Here is a 15,162-nt window from a genome sequence, read left to right as displayed (position 1 = left end):
ATCTCGAGGTGGATTAAACAGTTAATCACTCAGGCCTACGGCTTGAAAGGGTTGCCTCCTCCGTTATCATTAAAGGCTCATTCTACTAGGGCCATGGGCGCCTCCTGGGCAGCACACCACCAGATCTCTATGGCTCAAGTTTGCAAGGCGGCAACCTGGTCTTCTGTCCACACGTTTACAAAGTTCTACCAGTTGGACGTAAGAAGGAATACTGATACAGCCTTTGGGCAGGCAGTGCTGCAGGCTGCAGTTTGAGACCCTCGGATTCCGGGGGCTCCCTTTTGAGTAAAATTTAAAATTATTTTTTTCTCAACTAAGTTGGATTTATTATTATTTAAGTATATCTCTAAATTAAATCCTTTTGTCTTGGGAAGATGTCTCCCTCCCCTCATTGTAAGCATTGCTTTGGGACATCCCACATAGTAATGAATATGCCGCTCTGTGCCCTGTGATGTACGAGAAAGAAAAAGGGATTTTTAATACAGCTTACCTGTAAAATCCTTTTCTTGTACTGAGGTACTCCTCCTATGGGAGGGGGTTATATAGGGAGGGGCACTTCCTGTTTGAGATTGCCAGTGTCCATCACCTGAAGGTACTCCATATAACCCACATAGTAATGAATATGCCGCTCTGTGTCCCGTGATGTACTCCAAGAAAAGGATTTTACAGGTAAGCTGTATTAAAAATCCCTTTTTTCTGGGGCCAACCCAAAATTTGGGATTTTCTTTTACTTTCAATCAGTGCATGGCCAGCAATGTGGTAATAGGAGTGTTAACCACTTGTGCACCGGGCCATCGTCAAATGACGGCTTCACGGTGACTCTGAATATTCAACAGGACGTCTTTTGACGTCCTGTGTTCCTCTGGCCACTGGGGGGCGCGCGAGCGCACCGGCGGCAGCGCGCGCGCGCCCGGCGCGTCCCCGAGATGCCGATGCACGTGCCTGGCGGTCGCGATGTCCGCCAGGTACCAGCGATCGGTAACGACAGAGCAGTGACGTGGAGCTCTGTGTGTAAACACAGAGCTCCACGTCCTGTCAGGGGAGAGAGGAGACCGATCTGTGTCTCTTGTACAAAGGGACACAGATCGGTCACCTCCCCCAGTCACCCCCCTTCCCCCACAGTTAGAACACAATACAGGTATACATATTAACCCCTCCCTCACCCCCTAGTGTTAACCCCTTGAATGCCAGTCACATTTATACAGTAATTAGTGCATATTTATCGCATTAAATCGCTGTATAAATGTGAATGGCGCCAAAAACGTGTCAAAAGTGTCCGATGTGTTCGCCGCAATGTCACGGTGACAGTAAAAAAATCGCAAATTCGCCGCCAATAATAGTAAAAAAATTAATAAAATAAAAATGCCATAAATCTATCACCTATTTTTTTTACCAAAAATATGTAGAAGAATACATTTCGGCCTAAACTGAGGAAAAAAAAAAGTTTTTTTAAAAAAAATTGTGATATTTATTAAATAAAAAAGTAAAAAATAGTGTTTTTTTTTTAAATTGTCACTTGTTTATAGCGCAAAAAATAAAAACCGCAGAGGTGATCAAATACCACCAAAAGAAAGCTCTATTTGTGGGAACAAAATGATAAAAAAATTGTTTGGGTACAGTGTAGCACGACCGCGCAATTGTCATTCAAAGTGCGACAGTGCTGAAAGCTGAAAATTGGCTTGGGCAGGAAGGTGCGTAAGTGCCCGGTATGGAAGTGGTTAAGGGCTTGCATTAAAGAGGAAAAGTTAAGTGTGAGGATCTTGAATGAAGATGGTGGGAGCCATATACTAGGGTTCCTGGTGCTGAGAGCGAATGCATCATTTTTACATACCTGCCTGAAGATCTTTTAATATGTTACATTTACCTTTCCAGCGTCTTCACGTTTAGGCTTTGGTTTGAAACAACTTTCGTTGGAAGGTTTAGGTGGAATATACTTTGTGAGTGCCATAATCTTTTGCCTCTCAAAGTGCATGGCCTTCTTATGACGGGTAACTGCTTTGGAGCCATGGCGGACACACTGCAAGGACGGAAGCCAGGCTGAGGGAAAAAAAAATATGTATACTGTCAATTCATTAAACAAGGTTTGTTATTCAATGCAGAGTAAAGAGTGTTTTTATGGGAAAAGCAAACTAGTTTGCATGTAACCAATGCTAACCACTGAAAAATAGGGTAACAGATACAGAGAAAGATGAAGGGGAAAATAAAAAGGGGAAAAAAAAGTTGGTTAATCCTTACAAATATCAGCCTCTCAGATCATTACAGGCTGCCAACAGCAGTGCTGGATGCTGCACTTGAGCCTTCCACCTGCACAACAATCGCTGGGATCTCACGCACAGCCACTAAACGCCAAGCCTGCATGAGGTCTAAAGGCTTGGTACAGACATATATCTGAATCCAGGGAGTGAGAATATTACTGTATAATTAAAGCAAATATAAATATTGAATACCCTTTCATATGCCAGGGCGGGGAACAGATATCAACATCAGACGCCTCCTTACTCACATTGATAGGGCCGAGGAGGGATCGGCGGGTGTGGTAGCCTTACTCGATGCGGAGAAGGCTTTTGACTCTGTCGAGTGGGGCTACCTGTGGGAGGTGCTCTCTAGCTTCGGGTTTGGGCTGGCCTTCACAAAATGTGTGCGCATGCTATACAATTGCCCCTCAGCTAGAGTTAGAACTAACAGCTGCCTTTCTGAGAAATTCCAGTTGGGTAGAGGCACGAGGCAAGGGTGTCCCCTCTCCCGGGCTTATTCGCCCTGGCTGTAGAGCCCCTTGCCATATTGTTGAGAGCGGATGCGCGGGTCAGGGGATTGCAGATAGGACCGATTGAGAAGAAGTTGTCTATGTACGCAGACGATACCCTCCTCTATCTGGCGGATGCCTCAACCTCCTTGCAAGTGGCCTTGGACCTTATCGATCAGTTCGGTCGGTACTCGGGCATACGTGTTAATTGGGATAAATCGGTTCTGTCCTCGTTCTTGCGAACCCCCGACACGCACACTGCTTTAATGGGTGGATGAGTTCAAGTACCTGGGTATTAGCATTAGTGGCGGGGCAGGTGACTATTTCGGCAAGAACATTCAGCCACTTATGATCCAACTGACGGCTAGGTATACGGCATGGCGCTCCCTTCCCCTGACACCGGTGGGCAGAGTTAATCTGTTGAAAATGGTCTACCTTCCAAAGTTCTTGTATTTCTTCCGTAATGTGGCTCACGGGCAAAGTTAAAAAAGCTATAAACAATAAGAAAGTAGCTTTTAAAAAATATAAAAATGAAGGAACACTAGTGTTGTTTAAATGTTACAAAGAATATAACAGGATATGTAAAAAGGAAATCAAGGATGCAAAAATTCAAAATGAACGACAGATTGCAAAAGATAGTAGGACAAACCCCAAAAAATTCTTTAAATATATTAATAGTAAAAAGGTGAAGTCTGAGCATGTAGGCCCCTTACAAAATAATCTAGAGTGGGTGACTGGGGACAAAGAGAAGGCAAATTTATTAAATGCTTTCTTCAGCTCTGTGTATACAATGGAGCATGGGGGAGCTCATGTCCATAATGGGGGTGGGAGTGATACAGCCCCAAATCCACAATGGCTCAAAAGTGATATGGTCCAGAAATATTTAGACAGAATAAAGGTGGATAAAGCACCTGGACCTGATGGCATCCACCCACGGATCCTAGGTGAGTTGAGCTCTGTCATTTCAAAGCCACTGTATCTAATATTTAGGGACTCATTAATGACAGGAATAGTACCACTGGATTGGCGTAGAGCCAATGTGGTGCCTATATTTAAAAAGGGAACAAAGTCTTTACCAAGTAACTATAGACCTGTTAGTCTAACTTCTATAGTTGGGAAGATACTGGAACGTTTAATAAAAGACCATATGGATGAGTTCTTGCAGGAAAAAAACTATTTAAGCAGCAGACAACATGGATTCATGAAAGACAGAAGTTGTCAGACAAACCTGATTTCCTTTTATGAAGAGGTAAGTAAAACCCTGGACAGAGGAGTGGCTGTGGACGTGATATATTTGGATTTTGCAAAAGCGTTCGATACAGTTCCGCACACACGGCTCATGTGTAAGGTAAGGTCTACAGGATTGGATATATCAGTTTGTAAATGGATAGAAAATTGGCTGAAAGACAGAATTCAGAGAGTCGTGGTTAATGATTCTTACTCTGAATGGTCCAAGGTTATCAGTGGTGTACCCCAAGGTTCAGTGCTGGGACCCTTACTTTTCAATATATTTATAAATGATATTGGGTCTGGGATCAAAAGTAACATTTCTGTCTTTGCAGATGACACCAAGCTATGCAGTGGAATAACGTCCTTGCAGGATGTCGCCAATTTACAAGCCGACCTCAATGCTCTGTCTAATTGGGCGACTGAGTGGCAGATGAGGTTTAATGTTGATAAATGTAAAGTTATGCACTTGGGGGCTAAGAATATGCATGCATCATACATACTAGGGGGAGTACAACTGGGGGGGTCTGTAGTGGAGAAGGATCTGGGGGTCTTGGTAGATCATAAGCTCAATAATGGCATGCAATGCCAAGCTGCGGTTTCCAAAGCGAGCAAAGTCCTTTCTTGTATTAAGAGAGGTATGGACTCCAGAGACAGAGATATAATTTTGCCCCTGTACAAATCATTAGTAAGACCTCATCTGGAATATGCAGTTCAGTTTTGGGCACCAGTTCTCAAAAAGGATATCGGAGAACTGGAGAAAGTGCAGAGAAGAGCAACCAAACTGATAAGAGGCATGGAGGAGCTCAGCTATGAGGAAAGATTAGAAGAACTAAATCTATTCACTCTTGAGAAGAGGAGAATTAGGGGGGATATGATCAACATGTACAAATATATAAGAGGTCCATACAGTGTACTTGGTGTTGAGTTATTCACTTTACGGTCAACACTGAGGACAAGGGGGCACTCTTTACGTCTAGAGGAAAAGAGATTTCACCTCCAAATACGGAAAGGTTTTTTCACAGTAAGAGCTGTGAAAATGTGGAACAGACTCCCTCCAGAGGTGGTTCTGGCCAGCTCAGTAGATTGCTTTAAGAAAGGCCTGGATTCTTTCCTAAATGTACATAAAATAACTGAGTACTAAGATTTGTAGGTAAAGTTGATCCAGGGTAAATCCGATTGCCTCTCGGGGGATCAGGAAGGAATTTTTTCCCCTGCTGTAGCAAATTGGATCATGCTCTGCTGGGGTTTTTTGCCTTCCTCTGGATCAACTGTGGGTATGGAGTTGGGTGTATGGGATTGTATTGTGTTTTTTATTTTGTTTGTTTATTTTTTTTGTGGTTGAACTGGATGGACTTGTGTCTTTTTTCAACCTGACTAACTATGTATACCCCTTCGCATATACCTAGGGCATTCTTTAAGCGATTAGAAGGCCTTCTGCTATTGTTTGTGTGGGCTGGGCGACCTCCCAGGGTGGCGAGGCAGATCCTACACCTCCCTTTGTCTGGAGGGGGGCTGGCACGCCCACATTTTTTGCTCTACTACTAGTCGGCAGTGCTCGTTACAGTTGGGTGGTGGTTCTCCCAGCCCAGACAGAATCTGGCGGTCACACTGGAGGCAGCTATTCTGGGCTCATATGCGGCCCTGAGTAACTTGCTGTTTCGGGGGCCTTAGGGCGAACCCCTCTATGACGACCTTCATGCGGACCACAGTTAAGGTCTGGCAGGAGGCTCAACTTATTTACAGGAAGCCCGCCCACGTGTCCCACATATTCCCCTGTGGGGCAATACTATGCTGCCCCACCTGAATAGCATCCTGGATCCATTCCTCTGGGCTAAAAAGGGTATTATTAAGCTGAACCAGATAGTTCATGAGGGTAGGCTTATGCCTTTCCAGACTCTTTTCAGTTTAGGTACTGGCAGCTTGCGCACGCCTTCAAGGCCCAATTACCTGATCCCCTGACATTGGAATCTGACTCTGTTGAGCGGCTCCTGGTTTCTAGTGTAATGAATCGCCCTCTCTCGTCCCTGTATCCAACGGTGGCATATTACACCAAGCTTACCAAGTCCTGGGAGAAGTGGAAACCGGACATGCCGTGCTTGGATGAGGAAGGGTGGGAGGACTGTTTCCTCGTATATCCCCTCTCTGATAGCCGCGAAGGACAGATTTATACAGTTCAAAATTTCTTCACAGAGCCTACTACACCCCGCAGCAGCGACTGACTGACGTGAGTGGGACGAATATTCCGGTCGACCCGACAATTTTGTTACTCATCTGGAAGACGTGACAGGGGATAGGTACTGTAAGTTGCGACCTTTGCCCTTTTTTATGCCAGAAGTGAAATACTGTTGAAGTGGAGATCTGGGGATGCCCCCACCTGTGCCTCTTGGCAACGCTAAGTAAATTCGGTCCTGCCCCTGTATCAGCTGACCTACGAAAATAGACAGTGGCCGGACAAGTTCGATAGGATCTGGTCCACCTGGATGGGGACTCGAGCTGCCCTTGACCCCCTCCTGACTATGGGGAGGCGTCCATGGCGGTCCCATATGACGATCACTGCCTCGGAGTCCACCACCCCTCTCCTACTCTACTCCTGTGTATACCCCAGGGTTGAAGATTGGGTGGGATGGGTGTAAAGTGTTTGCTGAGATTCACCAGTTCGGCATACTTGAGGTTTAACCAATTCTAGTTTGTTACCGCTGCCTTGGGACCTACTCTTGGCTGGACAGTGCTGTATGCTCCTGATACTTTGATTTGTGCATCACTGTATTTACTGTAGTATACCTGTAATGTAATGCCGATTTGTCTAATGAACTTTTCAGTGTTAAAAAAATATTGAATACCCCTAATCATGGTGGAAACCAACTAAAATGTGAGCGCAAGATCAAATATTCACAATGTCATTCAATTATTTAAATGGCGGAGCTGCTCCTTTAACCACTTCAATACCGGGCCTATTTTGGCACTTCTCTCCTACATGCATAAATCATAATTTTTTTGTTAGAAAATTACTCAGAACCCCCAAACATTATATATGTTTTTTTAGCAGACACCCTAGGGAATAAAATGCCGGCCATTGCAACTTTTTATCTCGCACAGTATTTGCGCAATAATTTTTCAAACGCCTTTTTTTGGGGGAAAAAAACGGTTTTGTGAATTAAAAAATAACAAAACAGTAAAGTTAGCCCAATTTTTTTGTATAATGTGAAAGATTAAGTTACGCCGAGTAAATAAATACCCAACATGTCACGCTTTAAAATTGCGCACACTCATGGAATGTCGCCAAACGTCAGTACTTAATAATCTCCATAGGCATCGCTTATTTTTTTTTTACAAGTTACAATTTTAGAGGTACAGAGGAGGTCTAGTGCTAGAATTGTTGCTGGCGCTCTAACGCACGCGGCGATACCTCACATGTGTGGTTTGAACGGCGTTTACATATGTGGGCGGGACTTACGTATATGTGTTCGCTTCTAAACGCGAGCTACCGGGGACAGGGGCGTTTAAAAAAATTTTTTTATAATTTTTTTATTTATTTTACTCAATTTCTTTTATTTTTACACTTTTTTTTACATTTTTTTTTTTTGATCACTTTTATTCCTATTACAAGGAATGTAAACATCCCTTGTAATAGGAATGGCTCGTGACAGGTACTCTTTATGGAGAGATGCGGGGTCAATAAGACCCCACATCTCTCCTCCAGGCTGGAAAGCATTAGATCGTGAATTTTTTTTCACAGATCTAATGCTTTCAGCCGCGATTGCGGCTTTGTTTACATTCCAGGACCCGGGCGTGACGTCATAACATCGCGCCCGGGCCTCCGACGATCATAGAGATGACTGGTGACCATCTGGTCACCAGTCTACTCTATGGTTTCCATCCGACGCCGGCGGATCATTTCTCCGGGTCTCCGATGGCAAAGGAGAGCCCGGAGAAGCACCGGATGGCGGCGGGAGCGTCCCCTCCCGCCGCCTATAAGAACGATCAAGCGGCGAAACCGCCGCTATGATCGTTCTTATGGTGCACAGAATCGCCGGCTGAAGAGATGGATATCTGAATGATGCCTGTGGCTGCAGGCATCATTCAGATATCCCCACTCAAACCCAGGACGTCATTTCACAATGGGTGGGTATTGAAGTGGTTAAAAAGGTACCTGGGGAGTATGTAATTAACCACTTTAGTTCTGGGAAATTGACCCCCCTTTCAGACAGGCCATTTTTTGCTTTACAGCACTGCATTACTTTTTATTTATTTTTATTTTATACCACAACATGTACACAATAAGTGCCAGTTCACACAGGGGCAACCCGACTTACAGCAAGACTTTGCAAGGCGACTTCAGCGCAACTTGGAGCAACTTACAACGCGACTTAAAGTTGCCTCCAGGACAGACGACTTTGGCTGTGGCCAATCACAGAATAATCAGCTCTGTGGGAGGGAGGGGTTTGCCTGAGTAAACTTTTTTCTTTTCCTGTAAAGTTGCTTCAGTTAAGATCCGACTTTGGAGGCAACTTCCATTGAAATCTATGGGTACAAGTTGCCTAGAAGTCGCCTTCAAATAGTACAGGAACCTTTTCTGAAGTCGGAGCGACTTCAGTAGAGTACATTAAGACGGCTCTCATTCTCTTCAATGGAATTTCTCATGTCGCGCGACTTGTGGCGACCCTAGTCGGATCCCAAGTCGCGGTAGTGTCACATTCCGCTCCCTATCACAGAATGCTCTGGAAGTGACGTTTCATCGCCGCCATCTTGCTACACCCCACACTCCTGCACAGTAATGATAGAGTGAGAAGTGGGCAAGCGGACATCTTGTTACACCCACCGGAGTTTTACATTTCACAGTTATTTTTAACATAAAATGGAGTTTAAAAACAGTCTTTGGAAATCCGACGGACTGTTTAAATGTTACATTTTAAAATCAGCAGCAAACCTGCTGACCTTACATGGTTGCTAATGTGACAGAACACCTCTGATTTTCACATTAAACATGTAAACAGTCCGTCGGATTTCAAAATCCTGTATTTAACCACTTCCATACAGGGCACTTATACACCTTCCCGCCCAGACCAATTTTTAGCTTTCAGCGCTGTTGCACTTTGAATGACAATTGCGCGGTCATGTTACACTGTACCCAAACTACATTTTTATCATTTTGTACCCACAAATAGAGCTTTCTTTTATGGTATTTGATCACCTCTGGGATTTTTATTTTCTGCCAAAAAAAGACAGAAACAAAAAAAATACTTTTTTTTCTAAATTTTCGGTTATAAAACATTGTAAATAAGTATGTTTTTCTCCTTCACTGACGTGCACTGATAAGGCGGCACTGATGGGCACCGATAAGGTGGCACTGATGTGGGTGGCATTGATGGGCACTATTATGCAGCACTGATGGGCGGCACTGATAGGCGGCACGGATGGGCACTGATAGGCGGCACGGATGGGCACTGATAGGCGGCACGGATGGGCACTGATAGGCACTGATAGGTGGCATCATATGTGTTGTACTAATGGATGCCAATCAGTGCCAAACAATGCCTGCCAATCAGTGATGCCCATTGTGGGCACTGATTGGCATCCATTGCGGGCACTGATTGGCATCCATTTTTTGTGTCATTGTCATCCCTGGTGGTCTAGGGTGGCACACCTTTTTTTTTTGCATCCCTGGTGGTCCAGTGGGCATCCTCGGGGGGCCTGTGCTGATAATCGATCAGCACAACCCCCCCTTTTACAGGAGAAGCCGATTGGCTCTCCTCTACTCACGTCTGACAGAGGCGAGTGAGGAAAAGCCGATTACCGGCTTTTCCTGTTTACATCGTGATCAGCCGTGATTGGACACGGCTGATCACGTGGTAAAGAGTCTCCGTGAGAGACTCTTTACCTAGATCGGTGTTGCGGGGTGTCAGACTGACACCCCGCAACAACGATCGCCGCGATGCGTGCCCCCGGGGGCGCGCATCGGCTCAATATCCTGAGGACGTCATATGACGTCCACTCAGGATATTGAAACCACTTTGCCGACGTCAATTTGTCATTGGCGTGTGCGGCAAGTGGTTAAGCATATAAGCTCTGTTTTGTGTTGAAAATAACTGTGAAATCTAAAACTCCGATGGGTGTAACAAGATGTCCGCTCGCCCCTTCTCACTCTATCATTACTGTGCAGGAGTGTGGGGTGTAGCAAGATGGCGGCGACGGAACGTCACTTCCAGAGCAATCTGTGATGGGGAGCGGAATGTGACAAGACACCGGCACTAACAAACAGAAAAAAAAAAAAAAACTTGAAATCAAAACAAAAATATTCATAACATCACAAAAACACACACAAAGCCCATACATTTATTTTACCCACCCCTTTCCACACTCCTTCCATTGTCAAGTCAATACACACTCCCTTGTACTACAGGTAAGAACTACTTTTTCCCACATACGTCTATTTTCCAACATACTACCTCCTAACTCAATCCCGTGCATTACTTTGACTATTGCACGGTGCTGTACCCAAATAAAATCTATGTCCTTTTTTTCCCCCACAAATAGATTTCTTTTGGTAGTATTTGATCACCTCTGCAGTTTTTATTTTTTGAGCTATAAACAAAAAAACAACCTGCAATTATGAAAAAAAAAAAAGTTTTACTTTCTGCTATTAAACATTTTCATGTAAACAAGGCAGATCGGTGTTGTCAGTAGGAATGGCATTTATCCTGTGATCCTGCAAAGCAGCGACACGGGTCAATGCCTTCCCCTAGGAAAAGCACCTCTCACACTGTTAGAAAACACAAGCTAGGCACAGTTAACCCTTTTATCACCCTTGATGTTAACCCCTTCCCAGCCAGTGTCATTAGTACAGGGAGCATATTTTTAGCATTGATCACTGTATTAGTGTCACTGGTCCCCAAACAGTGTCAAAAGTGTAAAAATGTCTGCTGAAATATCGCAGTCCCACTATAAGTCGTTGATCGATCCAATTACAGTGAAACCTCGGATTGCAGTTAACGACCGTTTCGAAATACAAGCACTTTTTTTTTTTAAATCCTGACTCGGTTTGCAAGTGTTGTCTCGCAAAACGAGCAGGATTCAAGCCACATCGGCGTGCAGTACCGCATTTGACCTGAGGTGCGGGGGCGCCTGGAACCAAGCCGTTTGGAGCCTTTTGGAAAAACTCCGAAATACCGTATTTATCGGCGTATACCGCGCACTTTTTTGCCCTGAAAATCAGGGCAAAATCGTGGGTGCGCGGTATACGCCGATACCCGCGCCGAGTTTTGAATACTGCGCCGACATATACCGAGCGCAGTACACTCGGGTATAGTCGGGCAGTCTCGGCTCCTTCCGCACTCACGTCCTGGACGTCAGCGCGGGTAGCCGAGCATTGCCGACAATACACGAGTGTACTGCGCTCTGTATATGTCGGCGCAGTATTCAAAACTCGGCGCGGGAAACGAGCGGGGAGGACGCCGGACCCGACAAAGAGGACCATCGAAGCCGCAGAAGGACGCCGGACCCGACGAAGAGGACACCCGAAGCCGCAGACAAACGCCGGACCCGACGAGGCCGCCGATGGACGTCGCGCAAGACACCAAAACTAAGTACAAAAAAATCTTTTTTTCCACAGGATTGGGGGCAACTTTAGGGGTGCGCGGTATACGCGGGAGCGCACTATACCGCGATAAATACGGTACTCAGTTTCCAAGCATTTCTGTTGTTCAGCCGAGCTGAACCCGAGCCTTTCCGGCACCCCCCACCTCTGGCCACATGCGGTATTGCATGCCATAGAAGTCAATGCAGAACAAATTATTTTCATTTCCATTGACTTCTATGGGGAAACTCGCTTTGATATGCGAGTGCTTTGGATTACGAGCATTCTCCTGCAACGGATTATTATGCTCGTAATCCAAGGTTCCACTGTACTAGCAAAAAAAACAAAAACAAACATACAACAGTTTGTAGACGCTATAACTTTTGCACAAACCAATCAATATACGCTTGTTGGGATTTTTCTTTTTTTTACTAAAAATATGTAGCAGAATACATATTTACATAAATTGATGAAGAAATTTGACTTTTACAAAAAAATTTATTGGACATGTTTTATAGCAGAAAGTACCCAAACAAAATTTAAGTCCTTTTCCTCCTCAGAGCTTTCTGTTGGTGGTATTTGATCACCTCTGCCGTTTTAATGTTTTGCGCTATAAACATAAAAAGACCGACAATTTTGAAAAAATATAAATATGTTTTATACTTTGGGCTATAAATCACATCCAATAAATAAAAACATTTTTTTCCCCAATAAGTGTATATGATTGGTTTGCGCAAAAGCTATAGCGTCTACAAACTATGGAAAAGATTTGTGGAATTCTTATTTTTTAAAAAGGGAAGTTTTTTTTTTTTGGATATGCTTACCTAGGTGGATGCAGCATCGGGGCGGGGGACAGTGATCTGCCTTGTTTACGTAAGCAGACAGCCGTTCTGCCCATCTCGGGAATGATCGCGGGTAGCCGGCGAACACAGACCCGCTGATTGGCTCACGCTGTGTCCAATCACAGCAGAAGCAGGCAGGCCCCAGACCCGGGAACTAGAAATCACACACAAATAAGTGATTTTGCCAAGGAGGGTTGCCCTGCCGCAGTGTATATGCATGGGGTGGTCCAGAAGGAGTTAAAGAAACGCAGTGCCGGATTGCAATAAATGGCCTGGTCATAAGGGCCCCTTTCACACTGAGGCGGTTTGCAGGCGCTATTGCGCTAAAAATAGCGCCTGCAAACCGACCGTAAACAGCGGCTGCTGTTTCTCCAGTGTGAAAGCCCCGAAGGGTTTTCACACTGGAGTGGTGCGCTAGCGGGACCGCTCCTAAAGTCCTGCTAACCGCATCTTTAGAGCGGTGAGAGGAGCGGTGCGTTTACCGCTCATTCCCATTGAAAGCAACGGGAAACCGCAGCTTAAGGACCGGCAATGCGCCTCTGCAGAAGCGCATTGCCGGCGGTAGTAACACTTTTTCGGCCGCCAGCGGGGTTAAAACCGCACCGCTAGAGGTCGAATGCCGCTGCAATTCCGACGGTATAGCGCCGCTATACCACCACCGCACCTCCTGCCCCAGTGTGAAAGGGGCCAAAGGGGGGTAACTTCTGGAGAAAAAAAGGGGGGGGGGGGCTCACATAATGTTTTCGCGTGGTTGTTCCAGGTAGGGAAGCCCAGTGAGATGAATGGGCATCCATAAACACGATGAGACAAAGTCACACAAAAAGAGCGTGCGCCTGTCTAGGTGTGATCCGGACCCCAAGTGCGAATTCACAAATAAAATAAGAAAAATGTTACGCTTGCATTTTAATTTGTTGTTATTCTTCCCCTCAATGTGACAAGACGGGATATGCAACAAAAAGTGCCCATTTATGGGGAATAGAGTTGAAATGAAAGGGCTTCTCCATGTATATAGTGTGACACTGAGGGTCCTGTGTGAGGAGAACATGCCATACAATGACAGGTGCCTCCCCCCCCCCAGAGGTCATACTCTGCATGGACAACACACACAGCCTGGAGGAAGAGAACACGGCCTCCCACCTCATAACAACACCCCCCTAATGTCACCCCAACACCCGCCACCGCTCACGTGTCCTCCTCCTCACCTAACTCCCGGGCCGCCGCTCTCACCAAGGCCGCTGCCATGTTACCGGAAGTCACTGACAGAGCGGAGCTGTCGCGCACAGGATGACGGGAGCCGGCCGTATCCTAGCAACCGAGGACGCGCCGAGAAGTCAAAGAACTGAAGCCTCCGCTGATACAGAACCTTCTCCACCAAGAGCGATCCAACATGCCTGCAGGTGAGTAGAGGACACAGAGATCGGGCAAGGGGTAAGTGTGCACCGACTGATCATCTACTTCTCTTCTACAGGGAGGAGGGGGAAGGAGGACACACCGCCCATCCTGGCCGCCATCCTCAGGAGGAATGTCAGCACTCCCCTCCATGGAGCTACACAGGAGGACGTGTAAGTGGGCTCTGTCTTCCCAGTCTGTGTGCCGCGTCTTCCCAGTCTGCATGTCCCGTCTTCCCAGTCTGCATGTCCCGTCTTCCCAGTCTGCGCGTCCCGTCTTCCCAGTCTGCGCGTCCCGTCTTCCCAGTCTGCGCGTCCCGTCTTCCCAGTCTGCGCGTCCCGTCTTCCCAGTCTGCGCGTCCCGTCTTCCCAGTCTGCGTGTCTTGTCTTCCCAGTCTGCGTGTCCCGTCTTCCCAGTCTGCGTGTCTTGTCTTCCCAGTCTGCGTGTCTTGTCTTCCCAGTCTGCGTGTCTTGTCTTCCCAGTCTGCGCGTCCCGTCTTCCCAGTCTGCGCGTCCCGTCTTCCCAGTCTGCGCGCCCCATCTTCCCAGTCTGCGTGTCTTGTCTTCCCAGTCTGCGTGTCTTGTCTTCCCAGTCTGCGCGTCCCGTCTTCCAAGTCTGCATGTCGCGTCTTCCCAGTCTGCGTGTCGCGTCTTCCCAGTCTGCGTGTCGCGTCTTCCCAGTCTGCGTGTCCCGTCTTCCAAGTCTGCGTGTCGCGTCTTCCCAGTCTGCATGTCCCGTCTTCCCAGTCTGCACCCCGTCTTCCCAGTCTGTGTGTCACATGCATTTAGGTGACAAACAACCTATGCTTAACCACTTGTCCACGGGAGGACGTCATATGACATCCTCCACTTTGTGCGGTGATATCTGAATGATGCCTGCAGCTAGAGGCATCATTTAGATATCGCCGTCTTCAGCCGCCGATTCTGTGCACGATAAGAATGATCAAAGCGGCGATCGTTCTTATAGGCAGCGGGAGGGGACGTCCCCCCCCCTCCCGCCGCCATCCGGTGCTTTTTCCGGGCTCTCCCGTGCCATCGGGGGCCCGGAGAGCGAATCAGTCGGCGCTGCCTGGAAAGCATAGAGATGACTGGTGACCAGATGGTCACCAGTCATCTCTATGACCGTCGGAGGCCCAGGCGCGACGTTATGACGTCACGCCCGGTACCCGGAAGTAAACAAAGATGCAATGGCGGCTGTCGGCATGTGATCTGTGATTTTTTTTTTCCACCAATTTTATGCTTGTAAGCCTGGAGGAGAGATGTGTGGTCTTATTGACCCCACATCTCTCCATAAAGAGGACCTGTCACACTGATTCCTATTACAAGGGATGTTTACAATCCTTGTAAAAGGAATAAAAGTGATAAAAAAAAAAAATGTAAAAAAAA

At 46.5% G+C, this 15,162-nt stretch overlaps 2 protein-coding genes across 2 annotated transcripts in view; one reads left to right on the top strand and one right to left on the bottom strand.

Annotated features, from left to right (window-relative positions):
* The window catches only part of MRPL10 (mitochondrial ribosomal protein L10), a 38,497-nt gene extending 24,799 nt beyond the window's left edge, over window positions 1–13,698 (bottom strand). The window contains exons 1-2 of the mRNA XM_040331244.1: window positions 13,591–13,698; window positions 1,865–2,037 (exon numbers count right to left, since the gene is read on the bottom strand). Coding sequence (XP_040187178.1) covers window positions 1,865–2,037; window positions 13,591–13,630 — 213 coding nt within the window. The 5' untranslated portion in view covers window positions 13,631–13,698. The remainder of the gene's footprint in view (window positions 1–1,864; window positions 2,038–13,590) is intronic.
* The window catches only part of LRRC46 (leucine rich repeat containing 46), a 31,429-nt gene continuing 29,912 nt past the window's right edge, over window positions 13,646–15,162 (top strand). The window contains exons 1-2 of the mRNA XM_040331243.1: window positions 13,646–13,785; window positions 13,857–13,950. Coding sequence (XP_040187177.1) covers window positions 13,776–13,785; window positions 13,857–13,950 — 104 coding nt within the window. The 5' untranslated portion in view covers window positions 13,646–13,775. The remainder of the gene's footprint in view (window positions 13,786–13,856; window positions 13,951–15,162) is intronic.

This window comes from Rana temporaria, chromosome 12 (genome assembly GCF_905171775.1).
Source record: "Rana temporaria chromosome 12, aRanTem1.1, whole genome shotgun sequence".
Classification (NCBI taxonomy): Eukaryota; Metazoa; Chordata; class Amphibia; order Anura; family Ranidae; genus Rana; species Rana temporaria.
Note: the sequence above shows the minus strand (reverse complement) of the source record. Positions and strands in the feature narration are given on the sequence as shown.